The 14,127-nt window shown below is 48.4% G+C and overlaps 1 protein-coding gene across 3 annotated transcripts in view; it reads left to right on the top strand.

The window, feature by feature from the left end:
• The window catches only part of LOC126524337 (protein RCC2-like), a 66,149-nt gene that overhangs the window by 28,483 nt on the left and 23,539 nt on the right, over positions 1–14,127 (top strand). For all 3 annotated transcript variants that reach the window (XR_011893522.1, XM_050172667.3, XM_072287412.1), the window contains one exon: positions 5,135–5,637. Coding sequence is in view for 2 of the 3 variants with exons in the window: in XM_050172667.3 (XP_050028624.2) it covers positions 5,135–5,637 (503 nt within the window). In the remaining variant the exon portion in view is untranslated. The remainder of the gene's footprint in view (positions 1–5,134; positions 5,638–14,127) is intronic.

Genomic DNA, 14,127 nt, shown 5'->3' with positions numbered 1-14,127 from the left:
CACGTACGGCAGAATTTCGTCCCAAGTTTTGTGTTGCACATCCACGTACGTAGAGCTCACGTCTGCCAGAGTTTCGTTTTGTCTTTCTGTCGGGTCATTAGTCTGAAGGTGGCATGCAGTTGCCTTCCGATGACTCGTGCAACTCAGCTTGAAAATGCCGTCCAGAAGCTTCGTCGTAAATGTTGTCCCTCGGACAGTAATGATGTATGACGGTGCGCCATGCCGAAGCACAATGTGATGCATAAAAAACTGGGCAACCTCAAATGCTGTCCCGCGTGGCAGTGCCTTCGTCTCAGTGTAACGCATCAAGTAATCAGTTGCGACAAAGATCTACTTGTTTCCGGAAGAAGACGAGCGAAATGGTCCAAGAAGGTCCATTCCAACTTGATTGGATGGCATATGCAGTGGGTCGATGTGTTGTAGAAGGCCTGCAGGTGTGAAGGATGGTGACTTGCAGCACTGGCATTCATGGCATCCTTTCACGTAGCATTTAATGCAAGCAGCCAGTCTATGTCAGTAGTACAGTTGCCACACCCCTGTCCAGAGTCCTTGAGTAGCCCAAGTGTCCAGATAGCTTGTTGTGGCAGGCTAACAAGATGTCATTGCAAAGGGCTCGAGGCACTACTAGATGGGATTTGACACTGGCTTCTGTGTTTCTTTTGTATAAGATGCCCCCTCGTAGGCAAAATGACAACCTTCACGAAATAGGGTGAGGAATGGACACGTTGCCAATGATCAATGATGGGCCTTAACTCAGCACGTTACAGCTACTATTTTTTAAGGCCCCTTTACAGCCATGTCGCATCAACTTCATAGAACTCGTCACTTCACTGCAAAGTCACTAACAATCGCATGATGCTCTTTGGCCATACACGGCCCTTGCGTCACTAAACAACAAACTCGGCGTCTGATTGCTGTTTAGCCAGCACATCCGGCCCACTGAGAGCTCCCAGGAAGGCGCTGTCGACTTCCTCGTCTGGATTCTTAGATTCAACATGTTCTCGTGATAGCATGCCTGACTTGTATACGATACTGTTGTTAAATTCCTGGAGTTGCAGACTCCAATGTGCCAGTCGTCCAGAAAGGTCTTGGAGGTTGGCCAACCAGCACAAAGTTTGATAGTCGCTCACAACTTTAAATTTCCACCCATACAGATATGGCCTAAATTTTGTGGTAGCCCAAATGACTGCAAGGCACTCCTTCTCTGAGGTGGAATAATTGGACTCTGCACATGACTGAGCGCAGCTTACGTAGGCTGTAACTCGTTCAGTCCCGTCGTTTTGCCTTTGTACCGGGATAGCTCCGAGACCGATATTGCTGGCGTCAGTGCATACTTCTGTACCAGCACCCTTGTTGAAATGACCGAGCATGGGAAGGAGAAGACAATCAACATTGTAGCTCTGCATAGGTAGTCTGTTGTTCATCAGTCCACAGCAATGGTGTGTCGTCACGCGTAAGGCGAAATAGCAACTCTGCAATCTTCTAAGAATTCGCAACGAAGCTTTGATAATATGCACACAAGCCCGAGAATTGTTGGACACTTTTTTTATCGACTAGGGCTGGAAAAGCGGCTATTGCAGCAGTCTTCTCAGCATCGGGCTGCACTCCAGCGGCGCTCACGACGTGACCAAGGAAGTTAAGTTCTTCGTAGCCAAAATAGCATTTCTGAGGCTCGAGCGTGAGCTTCAAGTACATTCCGAAGGCGACAAAGGTGCTTGTCAAAAGTTTACAAAAAGACGACGGCATCATCGAGATAGATGAGGCAGGTTTTCCATTTGAGGTCAGCAAGAATGATATCCATGATTCTCTGTAATGTGACTGGAGTGGAACAGAGGCCGAAAGGAAGTACTCTAAACTCGTAAAGGTCGGCCGGACTTACAAAAGCAGCTTTCTTGCGGTACTGCTCATCTACTTCAATTTGTCTTGTGGGATCGCATGCGCATCCCAATATCTCTAAAGCAGCCACACGGTTATCACGTGATAATCATGTGCTCGCTCGTGGAGGGTAGCAGGGAGAGGGGACGTTCGCCACTCCCGCTGCTCTTTGCATCCAGCCACAACGCCACAGCCAAGGCACCCCATTCCCTCCTTCCCCTTTCTTGTAACCGGGGAGACTCCCTCTCCGCCTCTCTGGGAAAAGTGCTATTCCCCCCACACGTCTTGGTCTTTCGGCTGAGGAGCTTGCGACCGGCCGCATCTCAACTCAGCCGCTGAGACTTCCGCACGCCGTCCCCCTGCAGCGCTCGGCCTTCGTGAGGGACTGACCGCCCCAAGGCCCGAGCGCGGATGCACTCTGGGTGAACCTGAACCCTTCTCAGCCTCTTTTGTGGTTTCCAACATTGTGTGGTTTTTTTCGCCTGAGACATGCGAAATGCTCCGCCACTGTGGTTTTTGTGTTTGTGGTTGCTGTGGTTGCTCAGTTGGTATTGTTACTATAAGGTGAATAAACACCTTAACCCTGTGGGAGATACGGGTGGTTCTCCTCCGTACTCTTGGGACAAAGGAACGACAACACACAGTAGTGCAAACAGTCACAAGGGCATTTATTGCACCTTTCATGGATCAATGCCTGCTAGCCGAGTTCATATCCCCAAAACATGCCGATAGGCGCGCGACAAATCTAGAAGTCCGACTCACCGCGTCCTCGCGAGCGAATATGTTCGCTCCATGCTGGATCCCAACGCCTGGTCGTTCGCGTGTATAGTCACGCGAATCGTGGCGCGTTCCAAGGCGGCCACGCGAGGCGGTCTCGCAGATGCATCGGTCGCCGCGCGCTCGCGGGAGACGTCCTCCGCCGCGCGCCGACCCGTCGGGAAAGAGCCAGCCCCTTGTCCCTCGGCGCCCGAGTAACCCCGCCGCGGTGCGACGGTCGCGCCATCTCTCGCACCGCGCTTGTACCACTCCGAGCGCCAGGCCACGCGAGCCGTGCGGGAAAACAGCATCTCAGGGGATGCGCTATGCGGGAAAACATCAGGGGACGCGCGAGAGTCGCGCATCCCCACAACCCTTTGAAGGTCAATGACATAAATATACGGCGCCGCGAAAAAGTCCAAAAATGGTCGATGCTGTATATTTGCGGCGCCGTCTGTACGTTTAAAAAGCACGCCAATTTCCTAACTTTTTCTTTTCTGTCATGTGCTGCCACTATGTGGGACTACAGGGAATTTTTTTCGCATGCCTCCCTCTCTCGGTTTTTGTTGCATAGTTTGTTTTAGCGCTAGTTCACTCCCGTGCGTCTATATGCTACCGCTTGCGCACGCGCGGGCAGCGGTTTGGATTTTGTTCCGCGGGCGGTTTTGGCTTCTTGCACTTGCAAAATTGATGGCTATCTCGTTACTAATCGCTCAAAGGGCGACCGCCTCTTTCTCGCTCGTTCAGTGCTCACAGGGGTGCGCATAGGAAGGATGCCGCCGTGCATGCATTTCCGCTGCTTCTTCTTTTTGTGACACTCGTGAAAACTAATCGCCTCTGGTTGGCGATAAGATGAAAATTAGCGGAAGTTTGTCACACGTTTTGCTTTTTTGACGGGCACACAACCACATAGTTTTGTTAAGTGCGCACACCTACGCAGTTCTGTTACGTTATGGATGTACATATTAGATATTAGTGTAAGTGCAGGAACATTTAAGTCTTGCGAAATATCCGCGTGTGCGCATTTGCAAAGCCTTGAACTATGTGTATAACAATGCGTCAAATTTTTTATTCTTATAAGTTTATTTCTTTTTTATTGTTGTTATTCATGAATTAATAGTACATATATAGCAACACAAAATACTTTTTTCTCACTTCACGGTCATCCTACAAAAGTTGCGGTAAATTTTTTTCGAAATAAGTCCCTAAGAAGAATTGGAATCTGCTATAAAATAAATCGACCCTGGGTGGTCGCATATGGCGAAAAAAATTGAGCCTCAAAGGGTTAAGTTCGAGACTCGCCCTACCCCTCCTGGCTTGAACTCGCTGTGGTCGCAACTCGCTGCGAACCGCAGGTTAGGGGTCACAGCTCTGACTGTTAGGGCTGCTGCGAAAGTGCTAGCCAGCAACTGCCGCTCCGCTGGCATGGTGGGATCCAGAGAAGGGTCAGGTGCGCATGCACGAACTTGAGTAATACCCTGTATAGCCTTGAGATCGATAGAGGAGAAATACTTCGCGCGCCTCAGCCTGTCCAGACAATCATTGACACGAGCCAACGGGTAGACTTTTTTTCTTTGCGACATTGTTTAGCTTCCGGTAGTGAACACAAAACCAAAGCATGCCATCTTTCTTTTTAACAAGAGCGACTAGCGAGGACCAGGCTGTATTATGCCATTTTGAAGCATTTCCTTCACCTGCATTTGAATCGCATGTTGTTTGGTTGGAGAAACATGATAGGGCTGTTGCCGCATAGGCTGATGTGGTGTTTCGTAATCGATGTTCGACGTATCTTCGAAGACCATGCAAAGCAAGTGTAAAGCTTGAGCAACCGCTCGTGCAGGGGTTGTTCGTTCTCTTCAGGAAGCATTGGATTGATGTTGACATTGCGTAGAGGTGCTTCTGCAGTGCTTGTCACCTCGGAAACAAAACACTCAATGACATTGACATGACAGGCGATGACAGTATCGGGAAAAAGGTGCTGGTCTTTGTAGCTGAAGTTCGTGACAAGAACCTCACAATGGCCATCATAGAGGTCAATAAGGCTTCTTGCTATAAAAACATCTTGAGAAAGCAGAAGAGAGTGCTTTCTGCAACTGTTTCACCATGTAATAATCTGTCGCATGCCACTGGAACCATGACCTTGCATGCGGTGGTCACAAACGTATACAACACCCGCTAAGAAACCTCCTCTGTAGTGCTTAGGCCGAGTCATGTATTCAAGAAGCAAAAGCCCCCAAAATTTTCTCTCTCGTGCCCGCTCTTACTGGTGCCTGCGCACAAATGGCTGGCGATCCTTCAAATGAATGTCTCGTGTCGGGTATATCTGCAGAAGTAACTTTTACCCGATAACTCGCGATGACTGTGTTTCAGCACCAATATATTTCTGGCTCTTGTCACCCTGCCACTGCATGCGAAAACCCATTGTGGAACTCCCCTTAACAGCTTCACTGTGGTCCTCTGTCGTTGGCAAGTAGAGCAATGAATGGTGACGGTTGTCCTCCAGGGCGCAATGACAAGGGCCAGCTGGGCCAGTGTGACCTGAAGCGGCGTGACCTGCCCGCCCTGGTGGACACGCTCAAGGACTCGCTGGTGGTGTCTGCGGCATGTGGCCGTGCGCACACGCTCTTCCTCACCGACCATGGCTCAGTGTTCGCCTGTGGGGACAACAAAATGGGCCAGTGTGGCGTTGGCTCTCAGAACGCCTCCGTCCATGTGCCAACACGCGTCGCCTTCAAGCTACGGCCAGCCGTGCGTGTCTCGTGTGGGGGAGAGTTCTCTGTGCTCGTCGACTGTCGGGGCCATGTGTACACCTTTGGCTGCCCCGAGTACGGCCAGCTGGGCCACAACACTGACGGCCGCTACTTCGTCACCAGCAACAAGCTGCAGTTCAAGTGTGAGCTGGTGCCTCGGCGTGTCCAGGTGTTCATTGACCGCAACCGCGAGGGGCATGTTGTCTCCGTCGACGATGTCCACATTGTTGACGTGGCGTCGGGGCTCAACCACACGGTGAGTTGGGATCCAACTCTTCGTAAGCTTTGTTTCCACAGCACTGGCGTGTGATGTATGCGCAAGGAAAGTTACAGTATATTTCCCCAAAAATTTGTGCATGTGCCACATCCCATTTTGTAAATTCACACTTCAGCAGCCTCTTCACAATAGAGTGTGTGAATACTTGAATATACGAAGTGAATATCTAACCTATTACATAATGTAATGCGCATCTAATTTTCACAGGCTTGAAATAAAACAAATAAAAGTGCACCTGAATGTAACATGCACCCGACTGTAACACCCGCCAGATTTAGAACACAAAAATTAGCATGTCTCCACGTGCACGATTAGAAAAAATGACACGCAGAATTTACTTCACACAAGGAAAACATTTTTTTTTTCCATCAAATGAGCTTTCACAGTTAATGCAGCTTGTCGTCTCTAGGAAGAAAAAGAGGGCAGGGGGACACAGACAAATGTCCTTGTCTGTGTAGCAGTTCTAGCAGCAGGTTCAAGCCCGCCCTGAGCACCTTAACCCTTTCAGGGTTGATTTTTTTATTGCAGATTCCAATTCTTCTGAGGGACCAATTTTGAAAAAAAATTTACCGTAATTTTTCTACGGTGACCGTAAAGTGAGAAAAAATATTTTTCATTGGTATACAGTTGAACCCACTTATAACGATACCGTTTTAGCAATATATCCATTATAACAATGAAAAGCTGCTGCACTGTCAACTTTTATATGTTTTGCTTGGTGAAGTAACCTGTTTACTACAATGCCTCGATGCTGCATTATCGGTTGTAACGATGAAGTCTGGCTGCTCGGTGTCCGAGCCAAAAGGTAGTGAATTGCGAAATCCTTGAAAAGAAAAAAAGAAGACTAGAAATTCGAGCCGGTGCCGATGGCCTGCTGCTTGAATGGCCGCCGCGCGCTCATTTTCCAGCCTTCTCCACGCTCCTCTCACCCGTCGTCCTTCCACCCCTCCAAACACAGATGGGCTGCGCCCATATCTCTACGCCGCGCCACCCTCCAAAACACGAACGGACCGTACCAACTGCGCTGCTCGCATCTTGCTTACTGGCTCCTCATTCAGTGGAGTTCTGCAAACAGCCCTGCATTTGTCTTTTGCGTTGAAATCATTCTTGGCCACATAGTTTCTCAGCCTCTTATGACTTACCGTGAAAACAGAAGGTGGCTGACCCCCCCGCTGATAATCAGCAGTGCACTACATTGCCGGTGAAAAGAAGTGCGGTTATAGATTTGGAAACTAAGTGCTTCTAACCCATGAGGTGATAGTTGCGAACGTGCTTGCATCGGATAGTGACGGCGACAGCGATGATGCGGTAGGGCAGGCTGCCTCACCGTTGTCCTCACAGGAGGCCCGGCAGATGATTCAGTCCCTCCGGGGCTTTGTTTTCGCATGGAAGCTTCCGCTGCACTACGTGTAACACTTGTGGATACCTTGGAGAAGTATGTCGGCAAGGCAGATGGATATAGGGTTTTCTCGTGCAATGCAGTGCGGCGTATGTGGCTAGACGCTTGCAGCGATCTCGCCTCAGCATTTCTTCTAGGTTTCTCAAGCTGACAGGCTGCCGCGGCAATCTCCTCGCATCTTTTGAAAGGCCCCTTTTGGGCCCACCAAAGCGCTGCCTCGGCGGTGCTCACATATCGCTTGCGGTCCGTGACCCCTCTTTGCAGTTATAGCACTGCCATTCTTTAACGCCGACAGCCGCAGCTTGTTACATGTGATCGGAGCGCCCAGGAAGCAGTTAAACGAGGGAGCACAATCAGCAGCCGGATGGAGGAAGGTGGTGGGGATATAGTGGGAGGGACACTGGCCTCCCCGCCGTTATAGTTTGCTAAGGTCAGCTCTGTGTTACCCCTTCATTTTTTTCATGCAACCCGGTTTTAACAATTATCGGTTATAACGATGGAATTTTCGTGGCATGTGAATATTGTTATAAGTGGGTTCGATTGTATATGTACTGTTTAATCATGAATAACAACAATAAAAAAGGAAATAAACTTATAAGAATTAAAAATTTGATGCATTGCTATACACATAGTTCAAGGCTTCTTTAGAAAATGCACACAGGAGAATATTTCGCAAGTCTCAAATGTTCCTGCTCTTACACTAACATTTACGTCCATAGCATGATTGAACTGCGTAGGTGAGCGCACTCAAGAAAACTGTGTGGTTGTGTGCCTGTCAAAAAAGCAAAACGTATGACAAACTTTAGCTAATCTTCGTCTTATCGCCAACCAGAGGCAATTACTTTTTGCGAGTCTCCAAAAAAAAAAAAAAAGTAACGCATGCATGGTGGCATCCTTCCTATCGCACCCCTGTGAGCACTAAACGAGCGTGAAACAGGCAGTCTCCCTTTGAGCGACTAGTAATGAGATAGCCATCAGTTTTGCGAGCACAAGAAGCCGGAACAGCCCGCGGAACAAAACCCAAACCGCCACCCGGCCGTGCACGTGCCAATGCGTGAGCAGTAGTATATAGACACGCTGAAGCAAACTAGCTCTAAAACAAACCATGCAACAAAAACTGAGAGAGGCGCGAGAAAGAGAATTCCCTGTATTTCCACATAGTGGTAGCACATGCCAGAAAAGAAAAAGTTAAGAAATTGCAGCGCATTTTAAATGTACAGACGGTGCCGTAAATATACGGCATCGACAATTTTGGACTTCTTCGCTTCACCGTAAATTTACGTCATTGACCCTGAAGGGGTTAAAGGCGCCTCACCAAGTCTGGCCATTTTGAGCTGACAAGCGCAGAGCATATTCACACGTGTACTTGTTTATCTTTTCCAGGCGACTGCTTGTCACCGCCTAGCAAATGTTATCGTACAGCGCAGAACATGCCTGTATGTATCGGAAGTTTCTGGAATGTTATCGATGGTTCCATCCGCTGTCTGTCACCGAACCTTGTGTAATCTGATTTCATGTATGCGCGACGCAAATGGTGTAGAACTTTGTAGAAGACACGTGGGTCCCAGCGATTACTCTGGAACATTCAACGACTGATCTATAAAAGCCGACGCGCTTGACCCGCTGATCAGATTTTTTAGACGATCGCCGAGCGTGGTCGCCGCTATCGTTGTGCTAGAAGTGTAGCCTGTTTTTGTGGGCACAGGTTCGCCCAATAAAAGTTAGTTTTGTCTTTCACAGTATTGCCACTGTGAACATTATGTGTTATGTAACATTTAAGATTTTATCTCGATGTTCTGTTATCTGCAGCGCACTAGCTCTCTCCTTTGTAGGGATAAGCGTCGTCTGTTGTGCTCGCTTCCACCTTTTCACGTATTATGCGGCCATAGAATTATGTTTTCTTCTTTTATTTTTGAGCTCTGCGAGAAACATTTTGCTCTACAGACTTCGTCGAAACAGCAATGTACACGGTTGCGCAGACCGGCAAGGTGACTGAAATGCCTCTGCAGCGTATTTTCCTCAAGAAACCGCAGTCCCCAGCGTGTTTGCCAAGTGCCACAAGTATATATTGCGCCCTACACTGCCCGCCCAAGTGGCACCAGAAGAAAAGAAAGCTTGATTAAAAGCGGCATCGTTGCGAAAAGCTATTAAGCTTTCTGTTGCTGTACAAGAAAAAGACCGGAAGGACAAAGCCGGCATTTTCATGGAGTTTTGCGATGCTCGTTCAAACTTTTCAGTGTCAAGACTTCTGGACTGTGATCATCAAGGAGTCAAAGGTCGTGTCTTTGAACCTTGCACTTCACCGTGCACCCGCTGTGCCTATTTCAACGATGCTAGTCGACTGCGCGTTCTCCGTCTTTATTGGAGAAACCTGCATCGAGAACCTTCCCAGTGTAAATGTGCTTTAACAGTTGCAAGACCTCAGCCAACTAAGTGATGTATTGCAGTCTTTTGAGTAGCTACCCATTAATTGCTCTACAAATGGCAGCCAAAAAGCTCATAGTCTTCTGGAAATTGTGTTGATGCGGCTGCTGGATGTGTGCAATCAGTACCAGTTGCAAGAATTTCACAGACGGCACTTGGTACGCATCGAAGTGTAAGCAGCGAAGTGGAGCTTATTTGTAAGCAGCGAAGTGGAGCTTATTTTGAAAAATTTTTTATGGTACTCTCCAGGAATGCTTGTTTTTGTAGGACTGCTGTTTACTACAAGTTTATTCAAAGCTCCATGAAAGTGAAATTGCCCAACCCTGTTAACATAAGGCGTCTCTGTTTTTCATATCAAGTGAGCCCTGCCCTAGAGCAGCCCGACTCGTTTCCCAAGCTATGCAAAGTCGATTTTAAATGTGATGAAAGAGCACGCATGAACTGTGGCCGTGATGATGGATGAGGTCCATTTACAAACATACTTTGACTACAAAGGTGGTTTTGTCACAGGTGCTGCTGGTAACGATTCATGTCCAGCTAAAACAGCTAATCTTTTCATGGTTCAGAGCCTTCTCTCAAATCGCAAAGATGGTGTTCATATTCTGCCTGTAGCCTAGATTGACGCAAACATTTCAGCGAATTCTTAAGAAAACTAATCACTGACATCTTAACATTCATTGTGGCCTCCGTGGGACACAAGCATTTATGCACAGGCAAAGCCATAGAACAAAGTATTTTCCAGTGTTTCTTTCCACAAACTTTTTAACAGTAGTCCTAGTTCTTGTTCTTACATGGCCAAAATGATGGTATTGACGGCCCTTATTATAAAAAGCACGCTCAAAATCTGCTGAAGAACATTGCACAAGGTGAACCCCCAACTTCCAGGCCCATCATGTACGTCTGATGTAGCGGCAAAATGCGGAGGCCTTGAGTTAGTCTCAGTGTTGACTGACAGCCACCACATGACTCTGCTGCACCAATGCTCCACCAAGCACGGATATCATCGCCTGCCCTTGCTGGAGGGCTCTGGTGGAGAGATAAAAAAATTGTCACTGTCTTTGGTAATATACAGGTGACTCAGGGGTACATCATTCTGCGATGACCCACTTTGGCGACACTGTCGCCTGTGGGAGATACGGGGTTCTCCTCCGTACTCTTGGGACAAAGGAACGACAACACAGTAGTGCAAACAATCACAAGGGCATTTATTGCACCTTTCATAGATCAATGCCAGCTAGCCGTGTTGAATCCACAAAACATGCCGATGGGCGCGCGACAAATCTAGAAGTCCAACTCACCGCGACGACCGCATAGCGAGCGAATATGTTCGCCCCATGCTGGATCCCAACGCCTGGTCGTTCGCGTGTACAGTCACGCCAACGGTGGCGTGTTCCAAGGCGGCCACGCGAGACTGTCTCGCCGAAGCATGCATCGGCACACGCGCGGCACGGCACGTCCGTCCCGCTCGCTGTCTCGAATCCAAGAGTGAGCGCCTTCTCTTCCGGCGCCCAAGTAGCCCCGCCTGTCGGCGGCGTTAGCAGCGCAACACTCGCGCCATCTCTTGCACTGCGCCCCAACCACATCGACCGCCGCGGGCATCACGCAGGCCACGCGGCGACGCCGCACTACAGGAGGCGCGCTATGCGGGGAAAACATCAGGGGAGGCGCGAGGGTCGCGCATCCCCACGCGCCTTGACCACGCCTTGGCCGTCAGGCACGCGCTGACTGGCTGGTTGAGCAAAATCGGATGAGCTGATTGGCAGGTTTAACACTGCATCATCCGATTTTGCTCAAGCAGCCAATTAAAGCGCGCCTGATGGAGATAGTGATCGAAAGTGATCGTAGCAGAATACGTCCTCAGCTTGAGAAGCCGAGTTCTGCCAACGTTTATAGTTTCGCATGGTGGTGTTGCTTTACAGTCAAAACTTGCGATAATGAAATTCTGTGGGTATGAAATTTTTATAACAAAATATTTTCGTATCTTCGGCGAATGCCCATAGGATTCAATGCATTTCGTACCTCTCGACAACGAAATGTCTCTGTATTACAATCAGGCTCCAAAATGTGCTCAGTTGCAATTGGTTTGCCTAAAAATTGCGTAATATACCTCAACATTACCCTTCCATGGGTGCTGCTATTTTTGTTTACAAAAACAACCAAATGCGGGAAGCCATCGCACTGGAAACACGTAATGTCTGCCATCTTGTTGATCGCCCGTTTGAAGCTGCAGCATTTTGCTACCGACATGTGACGACGGTTTCTGCACACCCAGTGCAGCTCGTAATGTGTGCCTGGGAAAGAAAAATGTAGCAAAAACAGCGAAATCCACATCCCACCGACGTGGTATTGTATATGGCGCTTGAGATGGCAGTCGCAGCATGGAGCGCCATGCATCGGGCCATGATTGAGCGATCCTCTGGGAATCCGCATTCCTTGCTTCAAGGATGCTGGTTTTAGTGCCACCTGACAGGCATTGCTTGCGGATTCGGCACCAGACATAGATTTGTGCAAAGGGGCCGTAAACTCGTATCGACTGCCTTCAGGTATACAAGATACAATCACTTTCGCGCTCGGCACTGGACGCATCGGCACCTAGGGAAATGGCTTGCACTGGAGAAAGGCTGCTGCATGCATGGAGCGCTGTTGCCCTGCATCCAGTGCTGAGTTACGCAATGTCTTGCAAAAGTTATTGTATCTCTGAAAACAGTTGACTGAGAATACTGTTCCACAGCAGTGCTGTTAGATGCATGCAGTGCACTTTGTAATGTCAGCAATGCAGTTCTATATCCTCGCAAGTTGCCAAAGTATAGAACTTGTTGGTGGGCAACTTGGTACATATTAGCAAACATTTAACAGCACAAATAAATGATCACAGAGAGGGCACACAAGGACAGCACCTGTCCTTGTGCACACTCTCTGTGATAATTTATTTGCCAAAGTAGGTTAACAGAATTTTGACAGTAAAGTGTTGTTCTGCAACTCATTACCTGTCTGCGCTGTCTCATTCTGCAACAACGAAATTGCAACATCGCATTCCTTGCTGATTTTGCTATTGCGAGGTTCAACTGTAGCAGTATCTTGTATCTTAAATACAGGATACATTTTTTCATGCATCAGAAATACAGATACTGATACACATCTTGCAGACATATAATACACATACAAGATACCCAAGGAGTATTTAAGATTATAGCTTTGTGGCTGTGGCATTGCCCAAGGTCGCGGAGGTTTGATTTGGACCACGTCAGCCGCATTTCAAGTGGGGTGAAATAAAAAACACTCATGCGCTAATATTTAGGTACATGTTAACGAACAACTTGGTGTCAGAATCCAGAGTGCGCCACTATGACGTGCCTCATAATCCGATTGCAGTTTTGGCACTTAAAGCGCCATAATTAAATTAAGGTACTTCTGCCACGATGTGATGTGCCATGTCAGGCAGTGATTACAGTCTACGCATGTTACAACAGACTTTTAGGTATAATGAACCATATTATTACGATATCATCGAGCGATGCTCAAGAGACGAGCCGCCGCGAGAACGACGAAGTTGGTCTGTGCCCTTGGTGCGAGCGAGTGTCGGCCTGTCTGTCTGGCTCTAGTGTAAGTAGCCTCTTTCGTCTGTGTCTTTCCACATGTAACAGCACTTCAAGCTTAGTTTTCTCTACCTATTTATATTAATGCAACGAAGTTTCTGTTTAACGGATCATGGTACAACGGGCTTTCAGCTATGGTGGGTGAAATTAGCGGCAATTTTTGTTAAAATAAGGCGTATAAAACGGAGTTTTGCCGTGTCGACACAGGCTGACAACTGGCTTGCGAGGGTCAGTGGATGATTGCAGCTCACTATCACACGCGCGACGGAGGAAGGTGGGGGGTGGAGACGTGCCGTCTTTTTTTGCACTCGAGGGCGTTCTACTCCGGCGGCTGCTGCTTACGGTGCGGCTTTGCAGCCGCCATACCTTGAAAGTGATCTGCAGTGTAGACAAAGTGCACCCAGTGCCAGTAGCTTCAAATGCGTTGTGCTTTCGACATTTAGTTCGCATTGAAGTGAGAGGCCGCACGAAAATAATTTAGTTCGCTGCTGCTCCCGCACTTGGTCACACCAGCGCTTTGACAGCATGTCCACACTCTTAAAGGTCGGAAGTGAGTCACGTGAATGAGAAGAGACAAATTTCTCTTGGGTGACGGGACCACGGGTTGAACGGGCAGTCGATACCACGCGGATGGAACATCTCAGAGCCATAATGAGTGACCTGATGGAACATAAAGAGGGAAAACTCAGTGCTCAGGCGGCCTGACTCCACTGGGAGGGATGGACAGCTGGACAAAACCTGTAGCGCCGAAGTTCTGGTGGCGTGATGCGCTCCGGTCAATGCCACAAGTAGAGAATGTTGCACCGACAGCACTTGCATGTGAAGGTGCGTCATCAAGAAAGGTGGCTATCAAACTGGCGACGTATATGCAATCGTATGCAGCAGAACCTGTCTAGTAAACGACATAAAAGTACAGGCTGCAGCGTAAAATGCATGGAGACAAAATTGAGCACTTGGGGGACCAATATCTGGTTTTTAGTCTTAAGGTAGTGAACGTGGGCGTGAAATTTAGTTTGTCATCAAAGACCATGCTGAGTAGTTTAATGTGGT

The sequence above is a fragment of the Dermacentor andersoni genome, chromosome 3, assembly GCF_023375885.2.
Source record: "Dermacentor andersoni chromosome 3, qqDerAnde1_hic_scaffold, whole genome shotgun sequence".
NCBI classification, from domain to species: domain Eukaryota; kingdom Metazoa; phylum Arthropoda; class Arachnida; order Ixodida; family Ixodidae; genus Dermacentor; species Dermacentor andersoni.
The sequence above is the reverse complement of the archived record's forward strand: the minus strand, read 5'-3'. Positions and strand labels throughout refer to the sequence as shown.